General features: G+C 38.7%; 1 protein-coding gene across 2 annotated transcripts in view; it reads left to right on the top strand.

Annotated features, from left to right (window-relative positions):
* Positions 1-15630, top strand: part of LOC111867743 (sorting nexin-13) — a 52576-nt gene extending 36946 nt beyond the window's left edge. Inside the window, exons 16-21 of one of the 2 annotated variants that reach the window (XM_023857862.2) lie at positions 1531-1752; positions 2619-2810; positions 3779-3993; positions 8276-8388; positions 8542-8779; positions 10864-15630. In XM_023857862.2, the coding sequence (XP_023713630.1) occupies positions 1531-1752; positions 2619-2810; positions 3779-3993; positions 8276-8388; positions 8542-8779; positions 10864-10867 (984 nt within the window). In that variant the 3' untranslated portion in view covers positions 10868-15630. The remainder of the gene's footprint in view (positions 1-1530; positions 1753-2618; positions 2811-3778; positions 3994-8275; positions 8389-8541; positions 8780-10863) is intronic. The other variant, XM_033752797.1, reaches the window with a different exon arrangement.
* The last annotated feature ends 830 nt before the right edge of the window (positions 15631-16460 follow it).

Here is a 16460-nt window from a genome sequence, read left to right as displayed (position 1 = left end):
TTTTGTTTAAGTCATCATTTTGTGTTTGTATCATTATTTTTCAAGGGTTAGTGTTGAACATTCCATCTGTGAGATATCCCCATAGGAAAAGGTCACATGGATTTAAATCTGATGAAACAAGTGGCCACTCAAAACTTCTGCCTTGGACATGTGTAGGATTTGAGGTTCTCACAGCAGTGGTGATGAAGAGTTCTATGTTCTTTGAAAGTGTAGTGCATTGAAAGTGAACTGATATTTTGGAAGAACATGTTGCCTCCATCTTCAGGGTCAAAAAATGAGCCAAGCAAGAAAACAGTGGCTTATTCCTTGACCCTGAAGATGGAGGCAATGTGTCCCCCTGAAATGTCAGTTGACTTTCAGCAGACTACACTTCATTATATCGCAGAAGATGGAACTCTTCATGAGGAAGTCTGTTTGAAAGCACTGTTGTTTCCAAATGTTTCCTTTAAAAAAATCCAACACAGTACCACCTCTGAAGCCTGGTTCCTTCTTGCTGGAACCAGGCCTTACCCATATCAACACCATGACCAATGGGAAAGTGACAGAGTCATTCTGCAAAACATTAAAGTAAATCTGAGAACTGACTATGTCTTTGATAGATGCAAGTCCGAATGTGTCATTACTGGAAAGAGGACACTATGCTGTAACTTGTTGAGGATGTAAGGTAACAGTAACAGTGTGTTGATTTTGTAAAACCCAGTAATGAACATTCTATTTGTTCAGATAACCATCTAAATAAGAATGGGCTTCATGAGAAAACTGTATCTTATTTAAAATGTCTGCCTCATTCTTTAAAAAGTCTGACAGGCCATTGCAAAACACAAAAAGTCTGTGTTTCCCTAAGTCACTTAAATGTTGGGATAAATTTATCTTGTAAGGATATGTCGAGAAGTTAGATTGGTAAGTTTCTCTCACTGTTCAGTAGCTTGTATTAATTTGTTGTGAAAGATACTGAAGGCTATTCTCAGGACTCTTTTAAGTAATGTTTTAAAATAGGTCATGGATGTTTCCTTCCACATCCCTCCTAATTTATCATTTATCATGCCATCAAGTTTCACTCAGCGTAGCATAACTGTATTAGTTGAAACGGAATCATATGACTGCTAATAAGTATCAAGGCTCGGTAGTGTAGTTGGTTGAGGCGCTATGCTACAAGCTGGAAGGTTGTGGGTTTGAGTCGCGATGAGGTGGATTTTTTTCGATTGACCTAATCCTTCCAGCCGCACTATGGCCCAAGGATTGACTCAGCCTCTAACAGAAATGAATACCAGGAATGTTCCTGGGAGTAAAGGTCAGCCAGCATGTAAGGCTGACAACCTCACTGCCATCTGTGAGGCAACTATCCAGAGAAAATGTGGGAGCCTTGACATCTCACAACCCTTTGGGCCTTCATGTCCTGTTACAGGGATAGCTTTACCTTTAAGTAACAACGAGTGTACGCGCACACGCACACACACACACACACACACAGAACATCATCCCGAAGATGAAAATAGCAGGTTTAGCACAATATGACACACTGTGTTTTAGTATGGTGATCTTGGGAAGCTGACATTTCCTGGTAAGAAGACTTTTCACAATATGGAACGCACCGTGCTGGAGAAGAGAATGAAGATGCTAAATGATTACATGCAGATTCTGCTGCAGCATGGGGTCATAGATACACACCCACAGTTGCAGAGAATGCTGTTGGCATTCCTTGAGCAGGGGGACTATGACAAAGGTGTAACTGGAGGACAGATAGCTCGCACGGTAACTGCCTCAGACATATATGATACTATCAGTATGAGATACTGTTCACCATCTTATACCAAGCTTCAGACCACACTAGCATTTCTCACATGCAGTGTAGTTTAGCCAGAAACAGTTGCACACTTGATAGCTTTCTGTCTCTTCTACCATCTTCTGTCTTTTATTCATTCCTTCCTCCTTTCTCTCTTTATCTATTCATTTTCTCTTTTTGCCCCCTCCAGTGCCTCCATCCCTCCCTCATTATGTTCATCTTCAGCCCTTCTTTCCCTCCTCCTTCCATCCCCTGTCTTGTTTTTCCCTCGTTTGTTATCCTACTGTCTGATTTCCAAAATTTCAGTCATCTCTGTGGAGTCTCCATAACCTACATTCGTGATTGTTGTCTGCATGAGCAGTAACATAGTAATGTGTTTGCTCAGTGGTGTCTTCCCCACCCCCAAGTTTGTTGCCAAACCTGGGCCTCCATATTTGGAAGTCAGCAGCCGAGGTCATATTAATGAAGCATTTCAGTAAATAGCATAATATTTTACAAAGTCATTGTTGTCACTAGAAATGCAATTTTTGGCTAAAATTTTAGCAAAAATGGTGTGTTTCAAATGTTGTGAAATTTCAATGATGGAGTTTGTGCCAGCATGCATGCTCATTACCAAGGAGGTTAGCTTGCTTTTGACGTGTGGGAAGTGCGTATTTTTAACCCAGGTCATCATGACTGAGTTTCTATGACTTTTCAGAATTTGTGCATGCAAACCATTGGATAATGCATAAAACTGGCCATGACTGCTATCTCGTACAACCCTACTGACCCATTCATAATCATTTGAATCAGCATTGTGTAACTGCCTACTGATGCATGTGCCATGTTTCTGTAGCTGGACACACTAGTGAACCCTCTGAAGAGTTCAATGCGAACTGTTGGGCAGGCAGTACGCACCATGCCTGACAATCTCATGAGTACAGTGGATGGTGTAATGGATGGCATAAGCAAGGTATTCCAGGGGAAGACAATCCGTGCACCTTGTTTTTATGAGTCCATGAAGGTTGGAGCATCACTTCATGTTGATGTGAGTACTTAATGAAGCCATGCTAATGGACCAATACTCTTCCTAAAATTTTGATTTATGTTTAACAGTGCTTAGGTGTTTGAAGTCTGTAAATGGTAAAGTTGTGCTTATACTCAACTAAGCACCAAACCATGAAGATTTATGGGGGAATGGTGGTAAAACTCCACTCAGTCTTAACCTCAGCACTAGCCAGAGACATGTAATCGCTGTCATACCCCCCCCCCCAAAAAAAAAGAGCCTGTAATACCTATTAAAAATGATGCTGGGTGAGCCCAAGAGCTGGTTTCGAAGTGGTGGTTAAGAGAAAAGTTCTGGCCTTATCAGGAATAGAGCCCCCTCTCATCCAACCCATAGCCTAATCACTACAGACTGAGCTTTCCCAGCTCCCATTGGAAGTCTGTACTAGGAGAAATTATGTACCAAAGTAAGTTAAAGCACACATACATGTATGTACTTTTTGATTTACAGTTTTACTGCTTTCTGTATTCAGATGGGAGCATTTGACATTTGTTGACAACTGGGTGAGCCCACTGAATTAATATTCAAAAGTGCCTGTGTTCAATCCTGATTGATAAAGTAATAAAGGACACAAAATATATAAAATCTGCCCATGTAATGACACTAGTCACCCAAAGCCAGGAACAGAGCACATTGCTTGGTTTAAGGCAGGGCTTATACCAAAGATGTACATGTGACACAATATACAGTGCAATGTACAATATCACAAACTCATTTCAGAACTGTGGGTTTGAGATTGACAGTTGAGACCAGAGAGACACAACAGCAATATGATAAGCACGCTAGTGCCACGTGACTTCGACGTGTGTTGTGTTTTATGTTGCATATCTCTGGTGTTGACCCTGCCCACCACATATATCTTAGACAGTCAACGATATTCTACTTAATTATTCCACGTGTCGTTGCAAAGAAAATTGTAACCATTTCTTACTATCATCTGTCTATTCTAGACTGATGACAACATCCCACTGCGAATTATGCTGCTTCTTATGGACGAGGTATTTGATCTCAAGTCTCGCAACCAGTGGCTTCGTCGACGGATAGTGACGCTCCTGCGTCAGATTATACGCACCATGTTTGGTGACATTGTGAACAGGAGGATATTAGATTATGTGTCTGTAATGACCAGCCCTGAGCAGGTTGCAGACTACCTCCGAGCATTCAAGTAAGTTCTCGTCAGTGATGTGGTAGAAGATTGGCTACATCGTTTGAATGAGCAAGATTTTCCTGTGGTGTTAGCTTCCTTCTAAACAATTCCCAGTGAGACAAGTACTATATTCACTTAACTTATGCACCTTTTTTACCCGCAAAAGCATGTCTGAAATTTGTTAAGCATTCTGTATTTCAGCATCCCATTGTGATTGTTCAAATTAGCATCCATTGTTTATCTTCCGTCAACATTGCAACATTTTTTACATTCTACACTTTAATACTACAGGTTTCGGCCTCAAATGGCCATCTTCAGGTGTTTTTATGTTACAGATATTTTACTAAAACTGTGTTAAAACTGCTACACTGTTTTAATTCATGTTAAAATCACACATTGTAGTCTTCTTAAGTAAAACGAGATAAAATTCATTAAAACTTCTGTTGCATATTATTTCACCTCACCCGGGGTGTCATCATTTTCGTAAATGTATGGAGGTGTTTTTCTCGGCAGCTTGCCCCTCACGTTCATGGTTTACTTTCAGTTTTTGACTGCCATATGCTCCTGGTTTGTGTGTTCTTCCTCCATAGTGTGTGGTGTTGTTTTTACTAGACTATACACCACACATTTTCCCGACGATGCATTAGCTGCTGGATACTTGGATCATAGAAGGTCTCATTTGGATTGTTTAGGAAGTCCACTGCAGAAATGACATCATCATTGTCTTTGAATTGCTTACCATGAAGTGGCTTCTTTAGCCATGGAAAGAGGAAGAAGTCACTCGATGGCAGGTCTGGTGAATATGGTGGATGGGGAGAATTTCATAGCCTAAACTGGCAGCAAGTGTCGTCGTAGCATGAGCTGGTGCATTGTCTCCCAGCATTTTGTGTCACTTTTTCTTGATTTGCTCCTGTAATTTTTTCAGAAGGTTCTGGTACTATTCACCAGTGATGGTGACGCCCTTTTGCATGTATTTGGTCATCATGACACCCCACCGATCCCAGAACATGCTCTACATCACCTTTCCTGATGGCGGCTGGGATTTAGCCTTCTTTAGTGGTGACGAGTCTGCACGTTTCCACTGCTTGCTCATTTCCTTTGTTTCAGGGTCATAATGATAGACTCAACATTCATCCGTTGTGATCAGGTGGTCGAAAAATTCCGCCTTTTTGTCTTGACACAACTGCAAAAATATCTTTGCCACATCCATCCGTTGCTGTTTTTGAACTGGTGTCACCAATCGTGGCACCCAACGTGCAGCGACCTTTGTCATGAGCAGGGCCTGGATTTTGATGACCTGAAAATATCTGAAATATGATCTATAAAATGACCAAAAATATTTAAAAAACGACCTAGAAATTAAAAAGAAGGCCTAAAAAGTAATTTCTAAATGTTCTTATTTGCATATTGAAAAAAATATTTTCTTCATTGTTGTCCTTTGAAATAAACCAGCGTCTCCTTGCATTTTAAAATATATGTTTTTATGATATCGAGATTTTGTTTGAAGTAATTGACCCTCTGCACCTGTGGGGCGATAGCCTTTACAGAGACGTGTGACATAGAATATTATATCTTCCTAGATGTAGTGTCTCATTATAACAACAATGTGAATATCACAACATTTCGTTTAGTTTCCAATTTCTTGATTTTATGACACCCCTCTGCATTTCTGAGGCATCAGTTTTACGAGTTTATGACATAGCGGTGGCTTAGAAAGCGGTGCGGGATAGTAACGGCATCTCTGGCGGCTTAGAAAGAAAAATAATGTGCCCTCTCACAAAAAATCTATTATATTTAGCGACAGAGGCTAGAGATACAAAACAAAATTTACTTGAAGAACATAGATTTCTACCTCATGAATCAAATATCTTTAGTTTGATCAATGAATGTCAATTATTAAAAAAACATGAAAGATAACCAAAATTGATGTAAAACGTGAAAAAATGACATAAAGACTTGTAAAAATGACCTAAAACTTAAAACATACAAAATATGACCAAAAAATGCACAATAAAATTCAAAATTCACATTTTTATAACCAGAGGTTCATAATTGGGGCTTTAGTACTTAAAAGCAACGTTTACTACATAAAGAAAAAAGATGACATGTCATCAAAATCCAGGCCCTGGTCATGAGTAACTCATCATGGATGATGTTGAAAACCGACCCATGGCTAATGTGGACCTCATGAACAATAGCTTCAATAGTTATATGCCTATCAGTTAGGATCAAAGCTTCTACCTGTGCCAGAATTCCCAGTTCCTCAGCGAGAGATGGTCTTCCACTTTGGGGTTCATCTTGGAGGTCTGTCTGTCCACAATGAAAGTGCCTCTTCCACCTGACCGCTGTGTCATATGGTGGTACACCTTCTTGATACACAGTGGTCATCTGGTCATGGATCTCCATGGCAGACATCCCTTGCAAATACAGGAACCGTATCACAGCGCAAGCCTCCACTTTCTCAACCGACATCAACATTTCGCTTTTGCCCCTTCTGGTGGCTCCCTCTGTCCACTTGGTACAGGAAAATTCGACTGTTCGGCAAGCTCAGGAAATGTTCTATCTCTTATATAGAATGATATTGTGGAATAATGATTTTCTCGTGGTGATAATTGAAACATTATGACTTCCCATTGTATAATTAAGTTAGGAGGGAAGTATTGTACAATGTTCTCAAAGAGTTTGGTGTACCTATGAAACTAGTTAAAAAAAACAAACTCCGTGGCGTGTAGTCTGCAAGTGTACTATACTGACCAAGCGACCGCCACTTGTCAGTAAAGTTAGTGCCAACTTTTGCAGATAGAGGGTGTTGCGTAGTCAGCACAACAGATCCCCACGGCTGTTAATCTCGGTTTTCTAGATCGTATGAAACTAGTTAGGCTGATTAAAGTTTGTTTAAATGAAATGTATAATAAAGTCCATATAGGTAAACATTTGCCTGATAATTTTCCTATCCAGAATGGTCTAAAACAAGGAGATGCTTTATCGTCACTGCTTTTCAGCTTTGCTTTAGAATATGTCATTAGGAAGGGCCAGGAAAACCAAATGGGACCGAAATTAAATGGGACACTTCAGCTGCTGTTTTATGCTGGTGATATGAATCTACTGGCAGATAATGTAAATGNTCGTCACTGCTTTTCAGCTTTGCTTTAGAATATGTCATTAGGAAGGTCCAGGAAAACCAAATGGGACACTTCAGCTGCTCTTTTATGCTGGTGATATGAATCTACTGGCAGATAATGTAAATACCATAAAAACAACACAGAAACTTTAATTTACTTTAGTATGGAGGTTGGCCTACAAGTAAACCCAGAGAAAACTAAGTATATGTTGCTGTCTCATCACCAGAATGTAGGGCAAAATCATGACATGAAGATGGCTAACAGATACTTTGAAAATGTGGCACAGTTTAAATATTTGTGAACAACAGCAACAAATCAAAATTTGAGTCAGGGGGAAATTAAGAGAAGATTGAACTCGGGTAATGCTTGCTACCATTCAGTCCAGAACCTTTTCTTTTCTCGTCTGCTTTCAAAAAACTTAAAAATTAGAATATGCAAAACTATCATTTTGCTTGTGGTTCTGTATGGGTGTGAAACTTGGTCTCCGACATTAAGGGAGGAACATAGACTAAGGGTGTTTGAGAACAGGGTGTTGAGGAGAATATTTGGACTGAAGAGGGATGAAGTGACAGGAGGTTGGAGTAAACTGCATAATGAGGAGCTTCATAACCTGTACTCATCACCAAGTATAATTAGAATAACCAAGTCTGTGAGATGGGAAGGTCAGGTAGCATGAGTGGGGGAGAAGAAGAATGCACATAGGATATTGGTGGGAAAGCCAAATGGAAAGAGACCACTGGGAAGGCCAAGGCATATGTGGGTGGAAAGTATTAAAATGGATCTTAGAGAGATAGGATGTGATGGTATGGATTGGATTAATGTGGCTCAGGATAGGGACCAGTGGAGGGTTCATGTGAACACTAATAAACTTTTGGGTTCCTTAAAAATCCTGGGAAGTTCTTGAGTAGCTGTGTGACTGGCCACTTCTCAAAAAGGGCTCAGCTTTGTTAGTGACTGAGTGAGTAGTCACTTGGGGGGACAGAGGTAAACATATTAATTAGGGAATGCCATGTACACATGTGATACACTATCATACCACTCACCTGGAGGTATTCATTTAAACCACAGAACACAATGCTTGTGTCAGGCTGAGATGTGAATATAAGAAGGCTGTGTTGTTTGCTGCTTTGTAACATTCAGTACAGACATGAGTCATATGATGACTGTATTATGCACAGACAATCCTTCTGGCCAAATGGCTACAAGGCAGAGCCTCGTCTACCCCGAGATGAAGCGATCCGTATGCGGACTCGAGTTGCTGCTAAAGTGGCCCTGCTTTCCAGCCTGTCTGGTGAGTGTCAAATTGTTTCAGTTATCTCTCAATACAATGTCCTATCTTCAGAGTTTATAGTTTGGGTGTAATATTTGTTGTCTTTGTGGCCCCTGGCTAACTTATGTACTCTGCATAATTTAGTCTACATTGTTTCTCTGAATATATTTGTAGATGAATTGAAGCACATAATAGGGAGCGAAACCACGAGACGAGGACTCTTATGCGTGTTTGAACTATTTCAACATCCTATGCTGAACCGCCGCCTGTTATATGTCTTGCTGGAGGGTGTGCTGGAAACTTTGTTTCCCCAACATAATCTTGCACAGATCTTCCGTAAACTCCATTCTCGTTCTGGCAGGGTTCGTGATGACTTCAAGACTTCACAAAGGACAAGAAGTGACCTTCGCAGGTGATCACCTTTTTTTTTCTCTTTTTTATTTTCATCTTTGATTGTATAAAAGCAGTGCAACGTTCTTCTATCCTCCCATAACTTTGTATCCATTAAATCCTTCTGAACTACAATTTCTATTAAGTATTCTCTTAACCCGATGAAATTGAATATTCCTTCTCTCCACTAAGGTCTGTTTCCACTGCTTATGTTAATATCACATGTCTCAGTGACTAAAGACAAGGTTCAGATTGGTAATTGGATTTATTAACAACGTACAGGTCGTAAGTATAAATAATTATAGCACTGTTACTCACACTACAAAGCATTTGATGCTAATCTCTTCAGTGCATCTGCACTAGTCTTCACAGATTTATAACACAGGAACTATAAGGGTCTAGTGGTCAGCATTCCTGGCTACAGATCCAGAGGTTCAGGTTCGATTCCCAGCACTACCAGATTTTTTCAGAAAAGTAGTGGATCTGGAACGGGGTCCACTCAGCTTCGTGATGATAACTGAGGAGCTATTTCAAGGAAACAGTGGCTCCGGTCTAGAAAACCGAAATGAACGGCTGTGGGGATTTGTTGCACTGACCATGCGACACCCTCTATCCGCAAAAGTTGGCACTAAACTGCGCCGACAAGCGGCAGTTGCTCGGTTAGTATAGTTTGCTTGCAGACTAAAATCACGGAGTTTGTTTGAGTTTGGAACTATAGGGTCTCTCTGAATTACACACTCTGAATATTGCTGCACTGTAGCACACATAAAGTCTTCAGATCACATGTTAAATCTTCACAGGCTGACTACTTGTACTCCTCTGTACTCCTCAAGCTTACTGCTTGCTTGCTATTTGCGTACTTCTGCTGCCGCTACCACTCGTAACTCGTAACTGCCTTGAACAAATTCTTCCACTCTTACTCACATGGCTGCAGGACAAACATGGACCTACAGTAAACACATATCATGTAATTGCTGTCCAGCCATTCTATTCGTGCGTCGGTTGGACCTACAGAAAACACAGCTTCCTCTATTGTTGTGTGTTGGATTGTGTTTACAGAGCTGTTTCCTGGCAATGCATTGAGCAAATCCTTTATATTAATATGAAATTAAAATATTTGTTTGTTTTAGATTTGCAACTTTTAGAGAAGACATATTTTTGTACCAGGTTAAATTATGTCACATTTGGGATTGTTATGAATTTTTGTATTTGCTGCCTAAACAGTGTGATTTATTTGCTTCTGTTACTTGTTTCCTTAGAGACACATTTAGAACTACTTATGCTAGTCATCAGATATTCTTATTGCTATTCATGTCAGTCTTCAAGCCATAATCTTAAATGTTGTACCCCACATTTCATTTCTGAGTGAACTGCTTCGTTCTTTCTGCCCCATGCTTTTCCATTGTTGGTGCCTTTGTGAACTGCGTGATGTTGCTTACTTAGTGCAGGAATGTTTGGTTGTAGGTTGTTTGCAGCCATATGAGTTCACTTTGAAAGGTTTCCCCATTTAGTGACAATAAACTAGACAGTCTGAACCAAATTATGACCTGGCTGAAGCTGCATACAACTTGCAAGAACTTGATATTTGCTTAGAGAAGAGTTTATGAGCTTTAGGAACCACTCAACAAAGGAATTTATGTGCTTACATGCTATCATTTTTAAACTTTGGTGAATGCCATATTGAAACATGGGTTAATTTTGTTTGCATTTGATGTCAGTGAATGGTAGAAAGGATTGTGTATCTAACTTGTGTTACGAAGGTTCCTAGTTCAGATCTTCCCAAGACAGTGTTTCTTTTTCATGTAGGTTTCTTGAGTTAGTCCATTAAAATTCAGGGATGATACTTTTCTTCTTATATTCATTTGAATTTGTGCTTTCCTTTTATTTCTGGCATATATAATGTAAGCGAACCAACAGCAGAGAGTGTGTCCTACCAAGAATTAATATTTGTATCATCTTTGTAGTGCCAAAATGTTTATCTGTTTTATAACTTTCAGAAATAATGCATGGCTGTAGACGGACGTATACTACCGTAGAGCATGACACAGTTTTGCTTATAACAGTCACATGCAGACTGCATTCATTACCTTGGTTTGGTTTGTGCAGGTGATAGCGGCCCACCTTAGATGCAGGCTAGTCAACAAGAAACTACTCAACATATGCCATGTGATCCTGTCTCTGTGCTGCACATTCCCACGAAACCTTTTGGCAAATATTGAACATTCTTCAGTGTTGTCAAGGATCATGTGATAATCAGGGTTCAGATTGGAACTGACTTTAGCATTTCCTTTCTGACCATTGGTTGTAACATGTTACCACCATGCACTTATTTCAGCAGAGTGCTGAAGAGATATCATGCATTATGATATTTATGTTTTATTATTGTCTGTGTTCAGTATGGTTCACAGAGTCTACATGGATGAATGTTGGGGACCAATCATAGAGAGATAGAAGTGAAACCTCCTTTCACATGCAACTCAGACAGCAGTTATCGTTATCACAGGACAGGTGTTCACAGTGTAAATACTGCATAGCAGAAATGTGACAGCTTGGCTATTGCAAACATAAAACTGTTGCAAGGTTATAGCAACACCTCTAATACTGTGGTGGCAATTTTCTGACGGTATATGACATAAAGGTATTACTGATTAAAAGAAATTACATGGACTTATAAAACAGCATAAAATTTGTATCTCTAAACCAGAAACTAACATTTTTAACTGATCACGTTTGGATCTGTGCTCAGAGTGAAACCTGGTTCTTCCCTGCACAATAAAATGTGTCTGATTTAGTTCACTTGTTTTCTGCTGTAAAGAACAGGTCACTTTCAAAAGGTATCTCACTCACTAGTGGGCATAATTGTCTGCAGATTTATGTGAAAAAATTTGTTAGTATTTCAACATGTCCGATGGACATGACACATTCCTTGTCTGCCTGCATATCTGTGACCAATAATTTTTAATTAAATTAAGAATAAATTTTCTTAGAGCTTAATGCCTCTTAAGAATTTGTGGAAAACTTTGTCTTAATTGGAGATAAACAGGTAAATAATTCCATTTCTGAATTCCGTGAATGTAGTACTTGTCACCAGTTGTCACCATGAGAAGTGAAATTTTTAAAGTAACTTCAGGTCCCAAGCCTGCTGAGGGTCTGTTCATCTCCAAATGATTGGACTCTAACCTTCAGAGAACTGAACACTTGAAATTGTATAAACCTCACAAGTTTAAAAGCAGGGTCAGTGATAATCAATCTAATTATAGCTTGAACAGTGGGGTTATGCAATACATGACTGGGCTTTTCCACACTGAAGCCTCCTGTTCTTCAGTATCAGCCAATTCCATCAGAGTACTGATACTTTGTTGTACAGTTTAGCGGAAATGAATGTTTTGAAACTGGAAAAGTAATTTAAACAGTTGGTAGTATTTACTTTTCTAATGTATGACAGAGCAAGGTATGATAGTGAATGCAGTACGATGAAAGTTGAACTAAAAAAAAAAATCTCTTTTATCATCCAAGCCAACCTGCTAAAGATAAGCAGCTGTGGAAGAGTAGCAGTCAGCACATCACAGGACTTTTTATCATTCCAAATATATCTGTAATTTGTATGAGAAGTCTTATTGTGCAACTGTCAGTGAGGACAGGGACAGGTAATCATAGTCACTTGGCACTACTGAACATATTATGTCTTTGTGTTTCCATTCCTAGTTGTACAAATTATATATTCTCCCCAGTTAACACAGTTTTAGTGTAAGTTATTGAATGTTAGGAAGAGTGATGTGGATTATTTCTCTGCGTGATTAGAAGGATTACCTCATATAATTTACAATGATAATCTTATTCAGAGGTTTCTCCCATTTGTAAGACCATTATTTAGATGAATTGCAAAAAATGTTCTGTTGTGCCTGCTGTCTTTAGCCTGTCCTCTCTTATGTTTATATAATATGACCCACTTTTGGCTGCAGACAAATTATTACATTTGGTATGGATATATACACTGAAACATGGGAAGCAATTAGATTTTTAGTCATGTTAGTCCATTAACAGATAAACAAGAATATTCCACTTTTTCTCATTTTTATTTCAGTTGTCATTATGGTTACAGTGAAATTTGATCTTGTGGGAATGTGACACCGTGTAGTCCAGTGTATTTATTGACATTCTGAAGGAAGGTAGTGTCTCCATCATACTGCAGTCTGCTTCTTGCTGTTAGTTGCGTGGCTTATGCTTTGATGCTGAAGATAGAGGCAGTCTGATCCTCTGAAACACTGGTGAACTTCTACTGGACTACATGGCGTCATTACTTATTTCACTAAACCATTTACTTGATTCCAGTGAAATTTTGTATATAGTATATAGTAAAAGTTGTAAGTTAACTGAATTTTCAGCCCCGTAAATCTGTCAGTGTTCCCACTACACAATGCACTGCTGTGAAAATTCGTTTGTGACACACTGTTGACATTTCCAGATGCGTAGAGCGGTCTCAGTTCACTTTTAAATCAGATGCATGACTGCTTGACTGCTTGTTTCAGTTATTGAACTCAGTTTTGAGATTGAATGAAAATTGCCATGCAAGACCTTACTGAAATTTATTTATTTCCTTATTCAGAGTTTATTTAACATGCTGTCAGTAGCAAAGACTATATAGCAATAATGATATGTAAAGAATGTGGCCTAATTTGAAATATTATATTGATATTTGCTGAAGGGTGTTGAGGAAAACCATGTAAACATCAGAATAGTCCATCTCTGGACCAAGATTTAATGCAGAACCTCTCAAATATGAAGTAGGCATGCTACATACATGAGTGTGACATTTGGTACTGAAATCTGTTAAAAAGAAAATTAATTTTGTCTCTATTGGAAAATTAGGAGTGACATTACTTGAAAATGTGTACCTTTGTCATAGCTAGGTGCTGCACTTCATGTACTCAGAATCCAGTCATACTATCCAGTTTTCAAGGAATACAGAATATGGGTTTCAATAAGCTGTTCAACATAAATAAGCCCTTTTCATGAAGATGCTGACAGGGAAATCACTGTTGACAGAACAGCACTGCCCATGATCAGCATGTTCTGTGCTCTGTTAGCACACTGTTTTACTGTAATCTCATGCAGCACCATAGTGATTGTATTATATACAGAGATATATACACCACAGTGAAAAACATTTACTGATAAGAGTTAACAGATAAGTTGTTTCTAGTGATGGCATTTTTATAAAACTGACAAAATTTGATAAAAGCGAATTTTGTATTGCTGTTTTTCAGAAACAGATCATTGATATTATTATGATAAGCCACATTTTTTCCATTATATGTGTTTTTTACATGATGGGAGTTTTTTTAAAATAGTGAAGTGTAACGTGTGAGCTTCATTTCTTTTGAAATAGGGCCTCTGGAAATATTATGTACTTTGTTGCAAAAAGTAATTGACCACTCTTTTTTGATAACAGAAACATGCTGAGCCATGTAATAATTTGTCTACCTTTGAACTAAGTGTGTGATGTACTGATGAATATTTTGTGTGTGGATGTATGTTGTGTTGCACCTTAAGGGTGCAGATGTGCAGAAACTGAATGATGACATATTTTTAAGAAGTGTGCCATTGGTTGAAAGAAGAATGCACTTTTAATACTGTACTCATAGCTCTAGGGTTTCGTGTTGTAAACCTATGTGTTGGGGATCTCCATAGTCGGTCTGCAGTGGGCTTTGTTTTTTAGTGCTAGAGCTCACTTCCCACTGGATGTCTTGCAGCCCCAAAGGAGACTTGAATGAAAAAACTGTGTTCCTTTTCAAAAGAACTTCTATATTTTTTTACTTTTTTCTGAAAACCCAGGTTTAATATTGCAGCACGTAGTTTGGAGAGAACAGCTGTTTATTTTAATCATATTATCCTGATGATGCATTTTGAACATAGGCTCTAGAGTCACCTCACTTTTAGCGAGTGAGCAGACAGCTTATTACCAACATGCTCTGGTTGAGAGGGATCACCTGAGTGGTTGGGTTCATGTATTCATGTTTGATTCATCTGTCATTGTTTCAGGAGCCACTGTATATCATCTTCCTGAAATTTTACCTACAGTCTGACAGTTATCAACTTTGAACATGTTCATAGTCAAGTTCTTGAAGACATTTCTACAAAGATTTTTTTCATCTCATCACTTACTATAAGGCTGCTTGTTGGTTGAGGAACGTTTCATATCACTCATTTTAGCAAGTGTTCAAACTTCTCTCCAAAAATACATATGACCCTATAAATGTATGTCATCCGCAGGCATAACTTTGATGTATACTTTTACTTTTATATCAGGTATTGATATGAAAGCTTTGTATCAGTCATCATAGACTAAGCGGCATTTATGTTGTCATATATTTTATTGCTGCTTAGCTGCTGGAAGAATCATGAGCTGGTACATCTGTCAGTAAAGTGACTGGCTGTGGATAGGAAGACCTGGGTTCGATTATTAGAAAGAACAGAATTTGTTCTTTTCTTATCGAGAATAGTGCTGGAGTCCACCCAGGCTTTTGTCCAGTGGTACTAGGAGCTCTTACCATGGGATAAAGAGGAGTGTGACACTGACCATTCATCTCCATCTGTTGCCAAAATCCAGAATGTGTATGCTCATAGCTTTGCCTTCATATTATATGCCTTTATTTTGTGGTGCTAAGTACAGGATCGTTTGTATCTTTACCTAAAGAATCAGTTGCTTGAAACTGAAAGGCAAAACTGGATGAGGGGCATACCTAGTTTGGTTAGGATGTTCCATTGGTTAGCAACCTCTTGTGACAGCTCCAGACAAAAAATAATATGAATGTAGGATTTGAGGTTCTCAGACTGGTGGTTATGAAGGGTACTATCTTCTGGGATATAACACTGTGTAGTCAGTCGAAAGTCAACTGATTTTTCAGAGGAACATATTACTTACATTTACAGGGTCAAAGAATAAGCAGAGCAAGAAAGCAGCATGAAAGTAGGTGGTTCCACTTACAACCTGCTTTGATACTAGTTTCTTGCTTGACTTATTCTTTGGCCCTAAAGATGAAGATGATGTGTTCCTCCAAAACATTGGTTGACTTTCAACAGACTACACAGTGTTATGTCCCAGAAGACAGTGCTCTTCAAAATATAACATATCTGTGCTGCTTGGAAGTGCATTTATTTTAATTCTAATATGTTTTTACTGGCATAGAAGTGGTGGAATTCTCAAGTTTGTTTTCTGTTAAATGGTTAAGGAGTTTCTGTATACTGTAATGCTGTTGTTATTTAAAAAGTTGGGAATGTGGACAGTAAATAGGACTTTCTCTTCAAAAGATGACATATCTGTGCTGCTTCAAAGTGTGTTTATTTTAGTTCTAATGTAAGTTTACTGGCATAAAAGTGGTGGAATTATCATGTTTGTTTACTGTTAATAGGTTGAGGAGTTTCTGTCTACTGTATTGTTCTTGTGGTGTAAGATGTTGGGGATGTGGGCAGTGAGTTGTAAATAGGATGTCCACAGTCTGCATAAAACACCTAGTTCTTGATGTGAGTTAGAGCTTTTGTCTCTAACAAATTCCTGAACGTGGGTTAGTGTTATTGCTTTTACTTTAGCTTTCTGAAACTTTTCAGAAGTTAATCTGCCATTCCACTTAACTACATTTTCATGTGTGGCTACAATGTCTGAGATGTGTTTACCTAAAATTATTCCTGTGCCAACAGTAATG

The sequence above is a fragment of the Cryptotermes secundus genome, unplaced genomic scaffold (assembly GCF_002891405.2).
Source record: "Cryptotermes secundus unplaced genomic scaffold, Csec_1.0 scaffold80, whole genome shotgun sequence".
NCBI lineage: Eukaryota > Metazoa > Arthropoda > Insecta > Blattodea > Kalotermitidae > Cryptotermes > Cryptotermes secundus.
Note: the sequence above shows the minus strand (reverse complement) of the source record. Positions and strands in the feature narration are given on the sequence as shown.